This window comes from Falco cherrug, chromosome 15 (assembly GCF_023634085.1).
Source record: "Falco cherrug isolate bFalChe1 chromosome 15, bFalChe1.pri, whole genome shotgun sequence".
Classification (NCBI taxonomy): Eukaryota; Metazoa; Chordata; class Aves; order Falconiformes; family Falconidae; genus Falco; species Falco cherrug.
Window position 1 is genome coordinate 7,193,100 of NC_073711.1, and position 17,455 is coordinate 7,210,554.

General features: G+C 42.7%; 1 protein-coding gene across 5 annotated transcripts in view; it reads right to left on the reverse strand.

Annotated features, from left to right (window-relative positions):
• Positions 1–17,455, reverse strand: part of GRIA3 (glutamate ionotropic receptor AMPA type subunit 3) — a 154,070-nt gene that overhangs the window by 72,940 nt on the left and 63,675 nt on the right. For all 5 annotated transcript variants that reach the window (XR_008735233.1, XM_055727412.1, XM_055727411.1 and 2 more), the window contains exon 4: positions 12,535–12,722. Coding sequence is in view for 4 of the 5 variants with exons in the window: in XM_055727412.1 (XP_055583387.1) it covers positions 12,535–12,722 (188 nt within the window). In the remaining variant the exon portion in view is untranslated. The remainder of the gene's footprint in view (positions 1–12,534; positions 12,723–17,455) is intronic.

A 17,455-nucleotide genomic window follows, 5' to 3' on the forward strand; every position in this document is an offset into this window, starting at 1 on the left:
TGTTTAACTTGCCTTGAGTGGCACCTGCAGCGTACTGCACTCAAGAAAAGGAGAAACCGAAACAGCCTTTCCAGCTGGAACAGAGTCCTCTCCCTGGCCTCCCTCCCGCTCCGGCAGCCCCTTCTGCAGTGGGGGAGCAGCCCCTGGGGCTTGCAGCCACCGCACCTCAGTCCTCTGGGGCCAGCGCACTGCTAACAGCAGCGTAGTTACCTTCTGCAGCCTTACAGTGTGAGCAAAGGTGCAACCGCATTTGACAGCCATACATAATCATTCCTCACTGTGTTTAGTTTGCACAGGTCACCCCTTGTCATGTACGTTTTCCAGAGAGAGGTAGGATCAATAGGAGGAGAACGGAAAATAAAAGCTCCTCTGAAATATGAACAGGATTTTCTTCATTGAACCAGATGATACACAGTAAAAATCAGATCCCCTGTAATCTCAGTAGATCCATTTTACTATTAAGTTTGCAGAGCCCACTCCTCTGTTTTTCAATTTTCACACATGCTCCTGCAGAAATAGTGAGTTCCCTCTGAGGGTTATAAAAACTGGACAAGGCTCAATCTTCCCTCAATAAATGCATTAAAAGTAGCTTTTTTGGCATCATGATTTGTCTCTATCACACCACCAACACCAGCACTGATACATGAGGCTCCAAAGGAACCGTAATCCTGTGGTGGCAAAAGATCTGTCACAGCTAGCGGTGGCCTGTCACAGCAAACAAGTGACACTTGTCCTGCCTTCAATTCAACAGAGATAAAGCCATCAGTGGTTGAGTCACCATCCCTGGAGGTATTCAAAAGACTCGTAGATGTAGGGACGTGGCTTAGTGGTGGACCTGGCAGTGTTAGGTTGATGGCTGGACTTGACAATCTGGAAGGTCTTTTCCAACCTAAATGATTCTATGGTTCTATGACTTCCACGTTCGGCGGAAGCAGCTTCCCTCGTACAAAGGGTAAAAACCTAATGATTGTAACAGTGGTGCAAACCCATGGAGCGATTTATTTCTTGCCTTAGTATTAATGGGATGGGAATCTGGCCACCAGGGATTGTGGTGCTGTAAAATATGCAGTAAACAATGATTTCATTTATATGAAGAATGAGTACTATATTAAATGTGAGCTAAATATTAAATGAAGAATGTGTTAAATATTAAGATGAAGATTTCATACATGTATTATTTGTTGCAGATAAAAATAACTCCATATGTAGTTGAGATTAATTCACCCACCATTTCAATGGCTTCACGTCCTTTAGGGAATGTCACAAATCCATACACAGTCCCAACTGCTAGATTTTGTACTTTTGTCCAGTATATGGACCTAAGGATTTTACTTCCATGCAACTGCCACCTTATAAATTTGTGACTACACCTCATAACCAAAATCCTGCTTTCCTCTATAGCGCAGTATCAAGATCATTTGTTTGGGCTTATAAAACATTTTTCAAACAGCTTTTGGCTCTGCTGCAATGTTATCTCTCATGGGAGATGATATCCTAGAGAATAGGAATCTCCTAGAGGGGGACGAAAATGTGCACGGTGGAAGCAGGGATCTGAGTTGCCTCTGAAGCACTTTATTGAAGTTTTTCCCCATCTGGCCCCCTTCTTCTGCCCTTCTCTCCCTTGCCTCTCTCCTTGATGATAGTCACATCAAGAGTGAAATTTTACTTCTAGGCAATCTCCAGATAGATGATGGTTGTGCATGTTAGTCCTTGGAGAGTAATTAAATGCAACATCTGAAAGCTGTATTGTACTTCATTCTCCCTCCATATGTCTAAACTTTCTTTTCCCATACTAATCTGACATTTGCTCGTTGAAAACTGTGTAGTGGAATATGCATTTAATTTGTGTATAAAAGGTTACATTAGAAATTACTTAGGAAAAAATATTGCAAACCGCAACACCACAGGTTCTCAGGGTTTGATGCTTTCTCCTAATTTCTTTCAGTGTGCTGACAAATTTTTCTGTGAATTTTCTGTGCACTTAAACAATTTGCCTAAATTGATTCTACCTGGTATGATTTAGCAATATTGTCAGATTAACTAATCTGTTGGCACAGCTATTGTTAAAGGACATATTCTACTGCAAAACATCAGTTCCTGGAGGACACTGAGATGAAGAGGTTTATGATCCTGGTAACTGACATCCATAATCACAATTATTTACTCTTTAAACCAAATAAAAATTCATTAAATAAACTTTTCTTTATATCAAAATCTCTCTGTTTAGACCGATGAGAACAGTGCTCTCCCTCTCAGGACTGCATCTCTCTTCACAAGTCATGTCCTTCAATAGAAAGACTTTCATGTCAAAATCAATCAAAACTTACGCTGTCTTTCATCACTTGAAGCTATTTCACCAAACCCAAGATCAGATACAGGGGGGTGTTACAATCATAGCAATAATTTTTTGTAGCATATGAAAGGGATAATCAAAATTGCAAGACCTTTGCCCCTTATTTTGCCAAGATATTCTCAAGAGAAGATACTTGTTCGCAGGAAGTTTCCTTGAAGAGATGTTTTGTAGAAATTTTTCATCAGTGAATTCTTTAGCTTCCTGAGTGAGATTAAAGTAAAAATCCAGTTGTGTTCTGGAGGAATTTTTGCAACTGTATTTATGTGAAGGAAATGACTTAAATATGTTCCCCTGCAGCAGCACAGCAGTGATTTCCACACATACGTCATTTTAGGAAAGAGATCATTTCATTGTCTATGCAGTTCTAGTATATTCTTTGAGAAATATTGTCCCTTGAAAATTAATCATAATGGAGTGATTTTACATCCAAGGTAATTTCACAGAGGTTCCAGTACTTTCTCAAGCCCCTGTGAAATCATATATTCAAAACTTACTTGAAATTTCACAGAGGCTTCAGATCTCACACAAAACCCAAATGTGGACAGGGAATTTCAAATCACCATAAGCTTTCTGTGCTGAGTGCCAGAAATGCTTTAATTTTGACACTGACAAACTGTGCTACAGCACTCTCCTCATTGTTTTCACCTTCTAGATCTGCCGGTTCAGTGCTCTGTGTTCCTCTCTCTTTCCTGGCTCTAACCCTTCTCAGGTCAGAGAACAACCACAAGGTCAGCAAGAACCTTGACATCAAGGGATTAGGGTTATGGTCTCTATTCTGACACGAAGTTTTGGTACGATGTTAAAAAATTACTTGGGTCTGAAGTTTTTCAATGCACTGCTGTCATACAAGCTTGAGTAACTTTTTAAAGACAACTCATTTGGTAGTATATTTGGGTCTCCACAACTTCTGTTTCTTTACCCTGGTCTTCCAAAGAGTGCAGGGAAATTGAAATTCATATTAGTTGGCAGAAAAGGTACACAAAGGTCCTCGCTGTATTCTGCCTTCCTTCTGCTTCTCATAAATTCTGAAATACCCGTCTATTTTGCATCTGACCCCATCAAGGGCTGCACTTGCTCATCAGACAAGGCCCTGTGGAAACAAGTCCTCTGCTGCTTAGGCATCAGTTCACCACCCCTGAGAAGAGACACGAGGTTTTGCTAACCTGAGAGCAAATAGGTACCGCTGCTATCTCTGCTCTTATACTCCAGAGAGCCCAAAAGAACAGGAGTTTTTTGTTAACTGTTCAGATGGGTAAGCTTCTCAGTAACCATCACATGCTTTTCACTGACACACAACCACCTCTTCAAAGACACCAGTATTTCTTAGTCATTTCGTAGCTCAGAGCTGTGTGCTGCTAGAGCTGACTGCCTTTCCCTAGCAGCGTTCATGGTTAAATTTCCTTCAGCCTACAAGGCAACCAGTTCCTATCCCACATAACACGGTCCCACCACAATAACGTCCTCGCTTCCAACCTCATGTATGGTCTCTTCCTTGCTTCTTGGCAGCTGTGAATGCTCCCTACAATTCTGTATCAGGTATAGCAAAATCAGCGCTATCAGAACTGACTTCCAGACTAGCATCCTTCACTAAGTTTCGCAACACCTAAAGTCACTTTCACACAGACTTAATAATAGTAATCTTACATTTATTCTTAGTTTTCCAAACCTTATGCAGGACTCACAAATGCTTCAGCACCGTCACACAGTTTGAAGGCACATCCACATCATTAACAAGCAGGTGCTCAGTGATTTTTGCATCACGTGCCTAGTCTCTGTGACACAGGAGATGATACCCAACTGTCCTTTTTGGCTTTCAATACCGTGAAACTGTATATTGAACATTCTTAAGAGTACGCTCTTGCAATCACCGACAAACATAACTGATGCTCACTACTACTTCTCAGATCCCATAGGGTAAATGAAACTCCTTCAGTCTTAGCTGCTCAAAATATAAAAGGATGTACATCCATTGGGGCAGACAGGAAGGAATGAGGTAAACTAAGGCACACAGTCTTTAATTTTAAAAACACATAAATTTCCCATTTTCTTCACACTGCCCATTGGCATGTCAGAGTAAAAATTCAGTATTCTTCCCTGGAATTGAACAAGAGTCCTTGGAAACAGAATTCTGCTTATATAAACCATTACTGCATGTCAGGATCACTTCAAAATACTATTTGGATGTAACCCAGAAGTGTCGCAGTATTTCAGTCCCAATGCTCACATGAGAATCTTTTGGAAGGGGTTTTGTATTGCAGAGCACTGCCTTCAAGCAGATCGAAAAATACTGAATAGTAGGCATTCTTCCCCCACGTCCCCCCCCGCCTCCTTGTTGAGCATTTCCTTTCTGTTTTAAATGCCCTATGAAATTACAAAAAAAACCCCAACAACACAACAGTGCAACGTCCTCTAGGAAAAACAAGGTTACTTTTTCTTAAATTTTTTATTATAAATGGAATTTTACTGTGACTAGAATTGCATTCAATTTGCTCTTTTCAATGCTTTGAAGGCATTTGAAAGGTTTATTCTGCTTCACTATAAACAGCACGCTGCAATATTCCCTGTATAACTTGGTGCATAAACCATGAACTGAAAGAGATTACGAAGAGTTAATTTATTTTTTAGTAGACTTAGTCTATGCAGCAGGGGAGGCCATTTTACTCATAGGAGGTAATAAAGTTACAGCAATATTTCTCTTTTCTGATTCTTTACATGCATTCTCCCATGACAGAAGATACTCAGGGTATTTCTAAGGGTCTATGCATATTGTTGATAATTTTATTCATTACATGTTTTGGAAGAACAAGCCTCCAATAGTACATATGCCATTAACATCGACACAGGCACGCCCATAGTGGGACACAAAAAAAATTATATTTAGTAATATGGATTTTTTTAAGCCTGAGAACCTTAACTTCCTCTATAACTGTTACGCTCTTTTCCATCTTACTGGTTGAATACTGTGGGATGAGTTTGTGTTTGAAGTTGAGCTGATGACTTACAGGGCCGGATTCTTCATGAATTTCGCCCAGGCTACCCCCGGTAGCTTTAAGCTGCTCCACAGAGGCCACTGGAATCGCACTGGCACGAAGGTGGGATAAGAGACGGGCATCCCATAGGAATGTATAATTACAAGCAGTAAGCGATTTCCACTGGGGCAGTGCTTTGCCATATTACGGCCTGATCCAAACCCACCCGTAGCCCAGAGCAAACGCACCATAGCTCTGCATCACACCTAGGGACCTCGTATTTAGGGACTTCCCCCTGCCAGGCTGTAGCTATCAGTTGCTAGTGTCTCATATTCTGCATCACCAGGATCTGGGCTAAAAGAGCCCAGTGGGGTGGTCCCCACTCCGAAAATCTCGCTGTTTGAACGGCAGCGTAAATGTGCTCTATGAAATGCACTTGGGAAAACCTTGGTGCGTGAGGGGCCCTGGCAAGCACCAGTGGTTCTCTTCCTCCCCGAGACCGTGATTCACACTGCACCAAAGCCATTAATCCCAGCTTAGTCAGCTGTGAGAAAAAGACATACGCTCTTGTGCAGCTCTTCTTTTACTGAGTTAGGACTTGTCCCCTTGTAAATGAACTTATGAGACACCAGAACTATCACGCTGTCTCTGGTGATGTACAACGCCTGTTTGCACAGTGGTATTGTGCTATTACTATTCATTTTGATAGTGTGTTTCCTTCCTCTCCCTGCAGTTGGTTCATCTGAATTGTCGCCAAGATGGTTGCCTTGGAAACTAATTAAGGAAAGCCTTTGGTTAGAAGCAGAGTTTCAAGCATTAAACTATTTGAGAGACAGATGCAGAAATTAAGGTAATGTCTGTTAAGATGAAAGGGTTTATCCTTTATATGGAGAAGAAAGAGCTACATTAAATGCTAGGATTGTAACAAAGCAACTTCTGTACAACACTGACTTTTAAAACCTGGAGGAGATGTGTGAATGAAGGATTTTAAAATCAGCCAGGGGTTTACAAGAGGTGAGAAAAATTTCTAGAGCTATGACAGATGGGGAGATGGACAAATACAGTGGGACAAAAACCTCAGGAGATCATGGGTCGAGCAAATTCCAGCCAGCTCTCCCTTTCCCTCAAATACTGTGTATCTTTTCAAGACTCCTTGTAAACGTTGTTTTCAAAAAATACCCGTACAGCTAATGAAAGACCAAATCCTCTCCCCACGGTCCAGGTATCGCGTGAAAAGCATCAGCGTGTACGCTTGCTTCCAAAGTACATCAAATGTAGGAATGAGAGGCTATTGCAAATGGCCCTCAGACCCAACTTTTCTCCTGAGACTCCTGTCAACAAGGGTAACAATTACTGCCAGCTGCAGAAGCAGCTCACACGGTGTGGACACAGGCTAAATAATGAGTGGGACCCTCAGAAGGCTTTCTAAGGGCAAACACAGACGCACAGATTCTGTGCACTGAAAAGCTGCAAAGGCAGGCGAACTATGCGGCAAATTGTGCTTTTACAGCTACCTATTAACTGAAGTTCAAAGCAAATACAATCTCTCTATGAGCACAGTGGTATCAATTTAAATACTGTCTCCAGGATAATGTTCAGAGTAATGGTTGACTCTATACTTGCAGCAGCGTAACTGAGAAAAGATTTTGGTTCCCTGTACGTTTAATGGCAATGCAGAGGTTGCTGTATAAACGTGCCTCTAACTGCATAAAAGCATACTACAAATGTTGTGGTAAAAATATGCAAAATACCAAAAGCAGATGCATGTGTGTGCATTGGTGTGTGCATTTATATCCCATGAATTATCATAAAACATAAAATGAGTAATTGCTACTATCACAGAAAAATAAAAACTCTAATGGTGACTTCAGGTTCATATGCCTCTGGCATAAGAAACCGGAGTTGCTTGGCAGCGGTCTTCTATATACAGCAGCTTGCACATTTACGGTGAGACATTCTGTATTAATTATTATTATTACTGATCAGATACATTTAAAACTGTGCTTTAATGTCTTTTGAACACTTTTAAGCTTTGTGTGCCATTACCTCAGTCATTCTGCAGCATGACTAATACTCTGTTAAATTCCTGTCATTTGGAACCTGCCTTGCTTTATGAAGTCCGGATGATGGCTTTGGAGAGACGTTACTATTTACAAACTAGAAATTCTGTCCTCGGGTATATGTGAAATGAGCTATATGTGGGGCAGATTAACTCACGATGTTAATTCTTTCTGCTTTAGTAATCCACCTTCAGTCCTTTATTAGTTTCAGAGCTGACAGGAGCAGGCCCTTTAAGGTAGATACAGCTGTCGCTTTTGGCACATGCCCGTTTTCTGCTTACCTTCCACTAGCTACAGTCCTGAGGGCGACTGACCTAAGGAACTCCCCTTTCCTCCCCACACGCCTACATGGACTTGTGAGCTGCTGAAACCCTCCAGATGCGAAGGGACAGAAGTGACCTTTCATCCTGCTTTAGATCCTGGTTTCAACAATACTCATGGGCGCCTAACGAAGATAATGTCCTAAATGTTTAAGTTTCTAATTGATTGGAAACCTAAGAATGAACTGTACCAGTTTCTCAGTGACGTTACACAACACCGTACGTATCAGATACCCTTGGAGCCTGGGCTGAACCCCCTCCTCTGCTCTGCACGAAGGATAAAACTGGGCTGTGACATGGCCATGGCACCGAGGCTGGAGAAGGCGGCAGGGGCACACAGCTCTGCAGGCTGCGCTCCACGCGGCGCGGTACCTTCGAGGCCACGGCAGCATGGGGTTCATAAGCACAGCAGAAGCTGAAGCTACCCATAGCTCTGCTCCTCCTCGTGTGGTTGTAGGCAGTTACTGTATTTTCAATTGTTACAGAGAACACAGGCAAACCCACACCAGACTACCTGTTTATAACGTAACACATAAACCAGGAGGCTTACGTGAAAGCAGTGTTGATTTTTCCTTATTGTTGTTGGTTTTAATGACTGTTGGTCAACTCAGTACTGCAGCTTTATATTTATTCTTATGACACTCCAAATGTAAAAGCTGTTGTGCAATGAGCACGCTCCTCTGAGATCCCAGCAGCTCTGCAGAGGGATGCAGCTGCAGCTGTACTGGAAACTTGCACACCATCTTCCTAATTTCAAACTTAAGGTCAAGTCATAGTCAGTGCTTGCACTGGACAGAGTTCAGTCAACCAGATTACCCTTCTTAATCCTACGGATGCTTTACTTCAAGTCTTCTCTAACAGTTTGACTGTCGTCATAACATTTTGGGGACTGCATTCTCTACTGTAATATTGCTTCGGCTTTGTGAGATGCCTCCACTCAATACAGACATTGCCGTGGAGCCTAACCTTTATGACAATGTTTGGAGATAGTGTCCTTTTGATAAAAGCATGCAGTCTCTGGAATAAACAGGTCTTTTGTAAAGTTTCACCATTTTAATGCTGAATGGAGTTTTTTCCTCCTTATTTTCCCCCAGGAGATTTTCTTTTAAATGGACATAAAGCCACTCTAGTCTGAAATACAGCTTGTTATCTTGGGAATAAGAAAAACATATTTCTTAACTCAAAAACATGTCTCTAAATACACGGTTGAACAGGCTAAAGCTTACTGTTAGTTCTCAGAAGAAAATGTTCTTCTGTTTATGAGAACAAAATTTTATATCTATCTGTGAAGGAACACTGGAATATTTTAGCATCAAGGGACAAGAAGTGTGGGGAGCTTATGAATTTTGCATGACATAAGTGTTGCTATCTGTATGCTTGAGAGGCCACTAGATGATTAAATTGGATATAGTTTTGTTGTGCAAGGAGCGATATGGATCCACATGCTCAGTGGTTATAGAACCATAGGGCAAGTGAACCAACAGATGGTAACTTAACAGAATGACGATTAATCTCTCTGCTTCCCCTTACTCTGCAGCTGAAAAGTCAGGGCCAGAGGTGATCTGGGCAGGGCATCCACCTCTAGGACACAATATGGGGCACATCACAAGATTCTCTGGAAGAGGAATGAAACCATCTGTGCTGCAGAGTGAAACCTGGCACAAAGCAGGTTACCCAGGCAGAGCAGGAGCTGGGGTGCCCTCTTTCCCCTGCCTTACATTTACGTACAAGGGGGGGCACCTGGGAGAGATCCTTTCCTGGGTACCAGCCAGCCCTGAGAAGAGAAATGACAGGTTTCAGATCTTGGAAACACAGGGACATACAGATGTGCCAGATGCTAAAGACATATGGAATACTCAAGGTCACTGACTCACATGTCTGTCTGCACATCACTGGAGGAAGGTACAGAATATTCCAGTAGTCCCTGAAGTCTGAAGAAAATCCTCAGATGCGCAATTGTCTTTAGATAAGCCCACACTTTTGGAAGAGAGGTACACACTGGTCTGAACTGGTTGAAAAAAAAGCATCAAAGGAACAGAACTGCACACGCTGACCAGCCTGATACAGGTGAAGAGGTCGCTCTTATTTAATCCAAGCGCTAACACAAAGCCACAACACACAGTTTCTGGAGCAGAGGACTGACAAGCTTGCTGAATGGCCTGGCCAAGTGCCCAAAAGTCTGATAGCAAACTCAGCACGTGTGTAGACTGTTTAGTGGTTTACAGTCTGTTTATTTCTGCTATGACTTTTGTTCTTGAATAAGTCCTATTTAAGCTTCTGAAAGCCAGGGTTGCTGGCAAGCGCTGCTGTTGTCCGTGAGAAAAGGAAACGGCAGGTGTCACATCCCCACCGTGACCATAGCAAACCCCTCAGAGGGAGGCATCACTCCCAGACGGTGATGGGAGGGTCAGCCTTTGAGGATGCGCTCCTGAGGAGGCCAAAAAAAGGGAGAGGGATGAAAAGGCAGCCGGGCTGAGGCAGCCTGTGCCAACCCTCTGCAGGACAGAGTTTGTCCATCAGTATCCTGCAGTAACAGGTAGAGTGTCTTGGCTTCCCTTTGCTCTCACTGGGGACAAGCTCTCCAAAGCCACCTGCAGTCAGCATGCTGTTATCATGCTCAGATGTTACTGCCTCGTTAACTGAGCAGACTTTCTAGACTCCACACAAAGCACCGATCTGACTTTTAAAACTGCAATAAAATGCTAGATTTGAATTATGCAAATCCAGAGTTATCTTTCCCCTCAGCGGCATACTATCAGCAAACACAGTTGGCTAAAAAGAAGGCAACTCACCACTCCCTTGAGGACACTGGATGGATGGATTTAAGTACCACACATATTTGTGAGTTTTTTAACTACTTTATGAGAAGATAACAAGGTAGGCAGAGGAGAGGGAAAGAAAAGCCAAAACCTAATAATTGTTCAGCTATCAACATGGGGTCCACCATTACTGGCTTTCCTTGCAGAAACTTAAGTCATTGTTTTTCAGTATCAGATTAACAGTACAGAGATGAGCTCTACACAATACAACAATGACAAAAGAAAGGCTCTTAATTACGCAAAATTACACACAATGTACTGTAGAGTCTGGGGAAACCTGGAGGCCCCAGTAGCAAATCTCTAGTTACACAGGTGCTTAATCACATTGATAGAAAGCCGAATCAAACATTTAATAAAATTACAACTTCACTAGGTTTGAATTTAGAATTCTTACAGAAGAAAAGAGTTCACTCGTTTTTCACTATATGGTTTGCTCGGTGTATAGCTTTCATTTTAGGCGCTGGAATGGTTTAGGTTTTTTTTTCCTCTCACTTGCACAATGTAAGAAAAAGAGAGAACAAAATGTAAATGGATTTAGAAATATCAAACAAAAGGCCCGTCCTTCAGCTGAGTGGGCCCAAAGAGCTATTTAAGCTTGACTCAGGAGTGCTCTCCTGCATCATTTTCAGAAGAGTGGGCTGTGGGTATGGCATTTTGCACCTTTTGCAAGAACGTGAGCAAGAAGCTCTGCAGGAAAGGGTGGGGGGTGGGGTGGGGGAAGTAGTTTCTTACACTTTGCTGTATGAATTTCCCTCAAGAGAATACCCACCAGATTGACTAAATACAGTGTAAACTGCAAAGCTATGTACCAGTATCACAACCATGCTAGCTCTCAGATGTACGGACCAGCCCTGGCTTGCGCTGTTCTGTTGAGCACCTCTCTCCTTCCTGCTGCCCTCTGTAACCAGCAGCTATGGGACCTGGCTGGGACTCCAGTGATTCCATCCCTGCAGACTGGCCCTCAGTGATACACCTCAAGACTTGACAGGAACTGAGTGTTTTGCGAAGGAACTCAGTGAATATAGCTTTTGCATTTCCCAGGGTTTAATGGCAGCGAGGTCAGTTTGCCGCTAGTTTACAACACAACATTTCTAAGAGATGTGCTAATGCTTCATGAAATTTAAATGTTACTTTTGATCTATCCCATACTATAAACCCACAGTTAAATTTATGAAGTGGCAATAATCAGAGGGTTTTCCAGTCTTAATGTAAGTGAATTCCCACATGCCTATGAATAAACAAGCAGCATGGATTTGGTTTCATACCAACACCAGCTTTGCTGTGAGCCCAGGTAGCAGGGAACTGTCCTGCTTCTCCTCCCTGTGATGTGTGTCTGTTATCACACCTCTTCCAGTACACTGCCCAGCACAGCCAGTGGCACAGGCGTCCTGGGTAGCACCCTGGGACAGCCGGAGGGTATGGCCATTCCTCTGGGACAAAGCAAACCCTGGAAAGGGCATGCCATAGCAAAACAGTCACCCAAAAGACTCTATCACCCACAATTTAAGCCTGTCAACAGCACTGGCTGTGCAGTGCGAAGAGCGTTACGTACCAAGAAGTGCTGATGAGCCGTTTGGACTACCAGCTGAATTTTTCATTAGCAATATTTTCACTTGGGAATTCTTTAAGATGATTCAGAACTACTTCATTGGCTTTTTATTTCTTGTTTCATGTTCCACTTAACAAACTGCACCTGTCTTGCAATCCCTACAAGTAGCCCTGATGCCAGTAATGTTACTCTGGCAGCTGAGGTTTCAGGTTCTTAAGCTACTTAAAAATAATTCATTATTAACATTTGGGAAAAAATATCAGAGAGACACTTCCTGGTAGGTTATGTGTTAGTGCTGCCACCAACTATAAGCATCACAGAGGCATTTTAATTTTACTAGGCAACCACTCAGTTGTTGGGACTCACATCTTAATGGATATTTAATTAATTTCTAGAAACAGAGAGTTCTGGAAACATTAACAATGTCTGTCACAGAGAGATCATAGTTTCTGAAAAGCTTATACCTGTTCCAAAATGGTGTTGATTCTGTCCACTTCACAGTCAATTAAGTATCTTTTTTCTTGCCGCCTGTCCATCTCCTCTATAATTCTTCTGAACTCTTGAACATCCTTTATGCTGCCTACGGATCTGGCTGTCACTTGCCAGTTGTTCTGTACTGCTGCTTCCATAATCGCCTGTAGAATGGAAAATCCTGTAGGGGAAAGAGACAATGTAACCATTTAAAACCAGAACAAAATAAAAACTACTTTGAACGTTTGACACGTTTGACATAGGGTTCCCAAAAACTTGCATCGTCTAAAGCAGAGGTCCTCAAACTACGGCCCCCCAGGGTCCTCAATCAGCCCCTGGTATTTACATCCCGCCGCCCCCCCCGCCCCCCCCCGCCCGGGGGTTGGGGGTGGAAACCAAGCAGCCGCAGATGACTGCCTGCCACTGCATCCACGTGCCGGCCCCCTGTTTAAAAAGTTTGAGGACCCCTGGTCTAAAGGGACACAGACTAGCTAACAGCCTGCAAGTGCTCCATTATCTGAGAGAGCAACAGTGTAGGGACCAGTTTCTTCTTTCAGCTATGCCACAGCCAAAGTCACTGACTTCAGCAGAATTGCTTGGTGGTATACGACTGTGAGGCGTATCAGAATCTGTCCAATATATCATATTATGATCCTCTCAGGGATGTTTATGGTCGTGCTGGGGTCCGTGCCAGCTGAGAATAGGAGCCTGCAGCCATTACTTGGGCAAAAGTCCATCAGCTTGAAGAGCTGGACAGAAGGGGTAATTTGCCTGTGCAGACTGCAGCAATGGGTCATTAACTGGCAAAGATCCAAGCACTGCACAAGAATGCCAATTAAGTCATTGTACTGGTTATTGGGGCCACAAACCACAGGAGAATACTTTACTGATACTCAGTTTGATTTCAAAAAATGTTTTTAAATATGGAGTCTAGCAGCATTAACCACACTTTCAATGATTTCATTAAGGTAATACCACCTCATTTAGCAACCTCAACAGAGGAGAGAAAGCAGCACGGAATGACCAAAGAATGCACAGTGAGAGATTATACAAGCAAACAGCATTTCATTTCTTGTGAACAGCGTGCCTCAGCAGCTGACAGAACTCAAGTCAAGTCCCTAAGTCAAAGGTGCTGGAACTGGGAACAGTAACCTCCTTCAAGTCATGCTATGCAGGAGTCATCAGACATTGATTTGCATCCCTTTGTTATAGTAGGTAGCTGGGAAGTTGGTGAATTCGCTGTTTTGATTCAGGAAATTAGGCTTTTTTCATAGCTATTGTTTCAAATCTAGGCAGATGCCAGTCAAAGACAGAGGTCATCTACTTCAAGCACACACAGCAGTCTCCAGTGGAGTTTCTCTGTACAGAAGCATCTACATGAGCTGTATTTCTGTCCGGATAATTTATTTGCAAAACTTTCAGTCCAATCACTTAGTCATACTGTGGATTTCTTATCCACAGCCAGATGGGAAAAGCTCAGCATGTCTTCACACACACAAACACATAAACATACAGGATCAACAACCAATTAATTGTGCTCTGTGATAACCAGCCCCCTATGCTTCTGGAACTGAAAGGAGTTTCAGCTACAGAAGAACAACACGTTCACTGCTTTGAATTGTACCAACAGCCATTGTGAACTGGGATATCATTGTAGGGGTATACCAATAACAAAGAACTGGTGCTGCAGTCTGAGCTTCCGTAGCCTGCTGTAAATCTGTAGTGGCTGGCTGAAGGTAGAGGAGCTGCATCCCTACCTCATTACAGACACAAACAAGGAAAGAGTGTGATTTTCTAGACTGCAGTTAGATTATTATAATTTACCATGCCACTTCCTTAAGTTTCACTCAAATGCCCTCACTTTCCCTGTGCAGCCTCCTTGATTGTTAATGCTTTGCTTTGTACGAATGCACTTCACTATCCCATGAAAGGTGGTGACAATTAATATGTATGCTGGTTGGGAATTCTTTCTGGCATCTTTTTTCCCTTGAGAGTATTGAAAGAGAGGCATTTACATATGTATAGTACAATGAACTCAGTCTTCCTTAACATCATATTTCACAAAAATGGCTGTGATGTCTGTGACAGCACTGTGATTCCATTACATGTAGGAGAAAGATCTAAGCCCAAGATATTTGGTTGGCTGCAAACGAGAAATTTTCATGTGGAAAAATAAATACCACTAAGGGGGATTTACAAATGCTTTGTGTACAAAGATGTGCTTTAAAAAAATATGATTCACTAAGTAATGAATATTTACATGTTTGTTTCATCATTCATATAATGTCTAAGTACAAACCTTGAGCTTGCTGTAAACAACAGTAAACAGTCCATAAGTTTGTTTTTTTCACTCCAAATTGAACAACATGGTTCAACATATTATAAAAAAAGATGACACTTCAAAAAAATCTGTAGCTCTGTTTTCTGCTAATAACATATACAAAAACCTACGTGTCGTCTCAAGGAAAGAAGTGAAAATGAACATGCTGGAGAGCAGGTGCCACTGGTTGACTGCCACGCACCCAGCTTCAGTTAAGTGTTTGAGTCAGAGCTCACTTGGTCAAATCTTGACTATCTCAGGTGAAAGGTGGGTAATTTTCCTTATTTTGTGCAACTGCATGTTTGTGTGGGTGCGTGTGTGTGTGTTTTTGCTTCCCTGTGTATTAGTGGTTACAGCTTCATGAAAAAGAGCAATGTTACTCAGCAGCCTTTCTTTTATGCATGAAAATACAATTATAATAATCTCGGTTCCAGAGCTTCATAATTTCTGTCTTCTCTACCTCCTGTTTCTCGTTGTCACACCAAGTCTGTACAGTCACTGTCCCTTCTGCCCTTGCTGGTCCTTGAAACCCTCCCTGCGCTCGCCGCCTGCGCTGTGCCAGCGCGCCTCTCCTGGGCCGTCTCCCTCTCCTGTCCTCGCTTTGAGAAGCACCGCTGCCCTTCCTCCAACAGCTGCCAGGGCTCTGACGGCCCTTACAAAGCCCATTTCCCTCGCTTTGCAAGAGCATGCTTCAAACCTCCTGCTTTCAGGAAGGCAGCACACTCGCATCTTCGGTCAGATACACGTGCCCGCTGTTCCCGACCTCTGACCTCTCTCCGTGCCTACTGCCTTCAGCATCATTTACATCGCTATCCATTATGTGACATTTCTGTAAATGCCACATTCCAGGCTCCAGCTGTACTTTACCATAAGGGTGCTGTTACATAAGCAGTGCTATTATTTAAATAAAAGGACTGTTTAATCTTCAGATGTGAACTTTTCCTTCGCCTTAGCATAACGATGCAAGCTGGGATGCTTTGGGGGTATTGCTGGGTAATGACTGGGGAATTTTTTTCCCTGTTCTGTGCGTATAGTGACCAGACCTGTATACTGAGGTTTTCCGTTCCCTGCCCTCCAGTAAACAAGCATGTGAATGCTCCGCAAGAGACACCTGCCCCTGAGCACCCTGGAGGTGCTGAGCTCTCACGGGTGCCTCTCACCTCATTCACCCTCAAGGAAACCAGCAACTATCTCTATTTTGTAGTGTTTCTATGGTCTGCATCACATCGATCCCAGAAGACTGAAGGACTGACAGTTCACCACAGGTCTGTGAAGATGCCATGCAGGAAAGGCTTTTGTTAATACTGTTGCAGGTTTATACTACTTCAATTGATAAAGCCAAAAAATATTTGGTAAGACAAAAACCTCTGACCTCCTCCTAGAAGATGACAGCAATGAGATCATCCCCAAACAGGTTCATAATAGCATTACTAAAATTCAGAGGTTGTCCATTCTATAGTGATTGACACAAATACAGACAACAGGAAAAATTCATTCCGACGCAATCTGATCTTTCAACCTCTTGTTTCTTAGTCATACCTTGGATGTGACAAAGCAGCAGGATGGAAGGCATGCATTTTTCTGGAAACACTGCTTCTGAGGCTAGCTCATCTGATGGCACCACATCCTTTCAGTGCACTACGTTATTAACGTGATGGTGTTACCAATTTATAAATCTGTCTGGTCACACGATGGCAATGTGCATTCTTGCCAGGTCATGTAACAGACCCATATTACGTTTTGGTCCCTTTTAGCCATGTACAGGGGAGGGGTTGCTCCTGTGTTCTTTGCAATCTCACGTCAGTCCGATCAGCAGCTACTAAAAGCTTAGACAATCCTGAGCTTAATATTAAAATGTGTCACTGTCTGGCTTATTCTTAAAATACTGATGATTTGAAAGAGCTAAGCCTCATCTAAACAGTCTGCCAATTGATTGGGATGGAGGTAGATACAGTAATAAAACTAGAACAAAACAAGTGCCTGGCTTATTTTGAGTTTTGCTGACTGAAGCTCACAAAGAGAGAAAATATTCAATATAAATTTCCCTCAAAGCAGGGAAAATGTTATTTGTTGCAATGCTATCTCTGTACTTTAAACAACCCTGACAGAATTACATTCTAGGCAGTCCTCCCTGCAGCTGGGCCGAGACACAAATTCAGCCAGCATCTTCATACTTCTGTCAGGGAAGCAAAGCCTGTACCTCAGTCTTTCAGATCATCCCTTTGATACAAGCATCTCTCAACTGACCCTACTAACACGGGTGAAGAGGACATTTCACTCTTTTGCATCCATGAAAGCTCATGAAACTCTTCCCACATCCATGTAAGCAAAATTCATCTGTGCAGTTTGCTCAGCCATATGAAATTCTATGTACTACATCATTGAACTTACTCATTTAAATAAGAGCAATCATTAATCTGTCATGAGTAAAAGATCACACTAGAACATCTGTAGTACCACGTGAGCACTCGCAGTTGGCACCAAAGTACTTACTGAGAAAAAATTACCACTTATGTAAATCGCTCTTTTCCTGAATGTTCCTGATAAGATCTTGGACCGTAGCCTCCCGTTAGAAATGAAAGAGCATTTGCTTG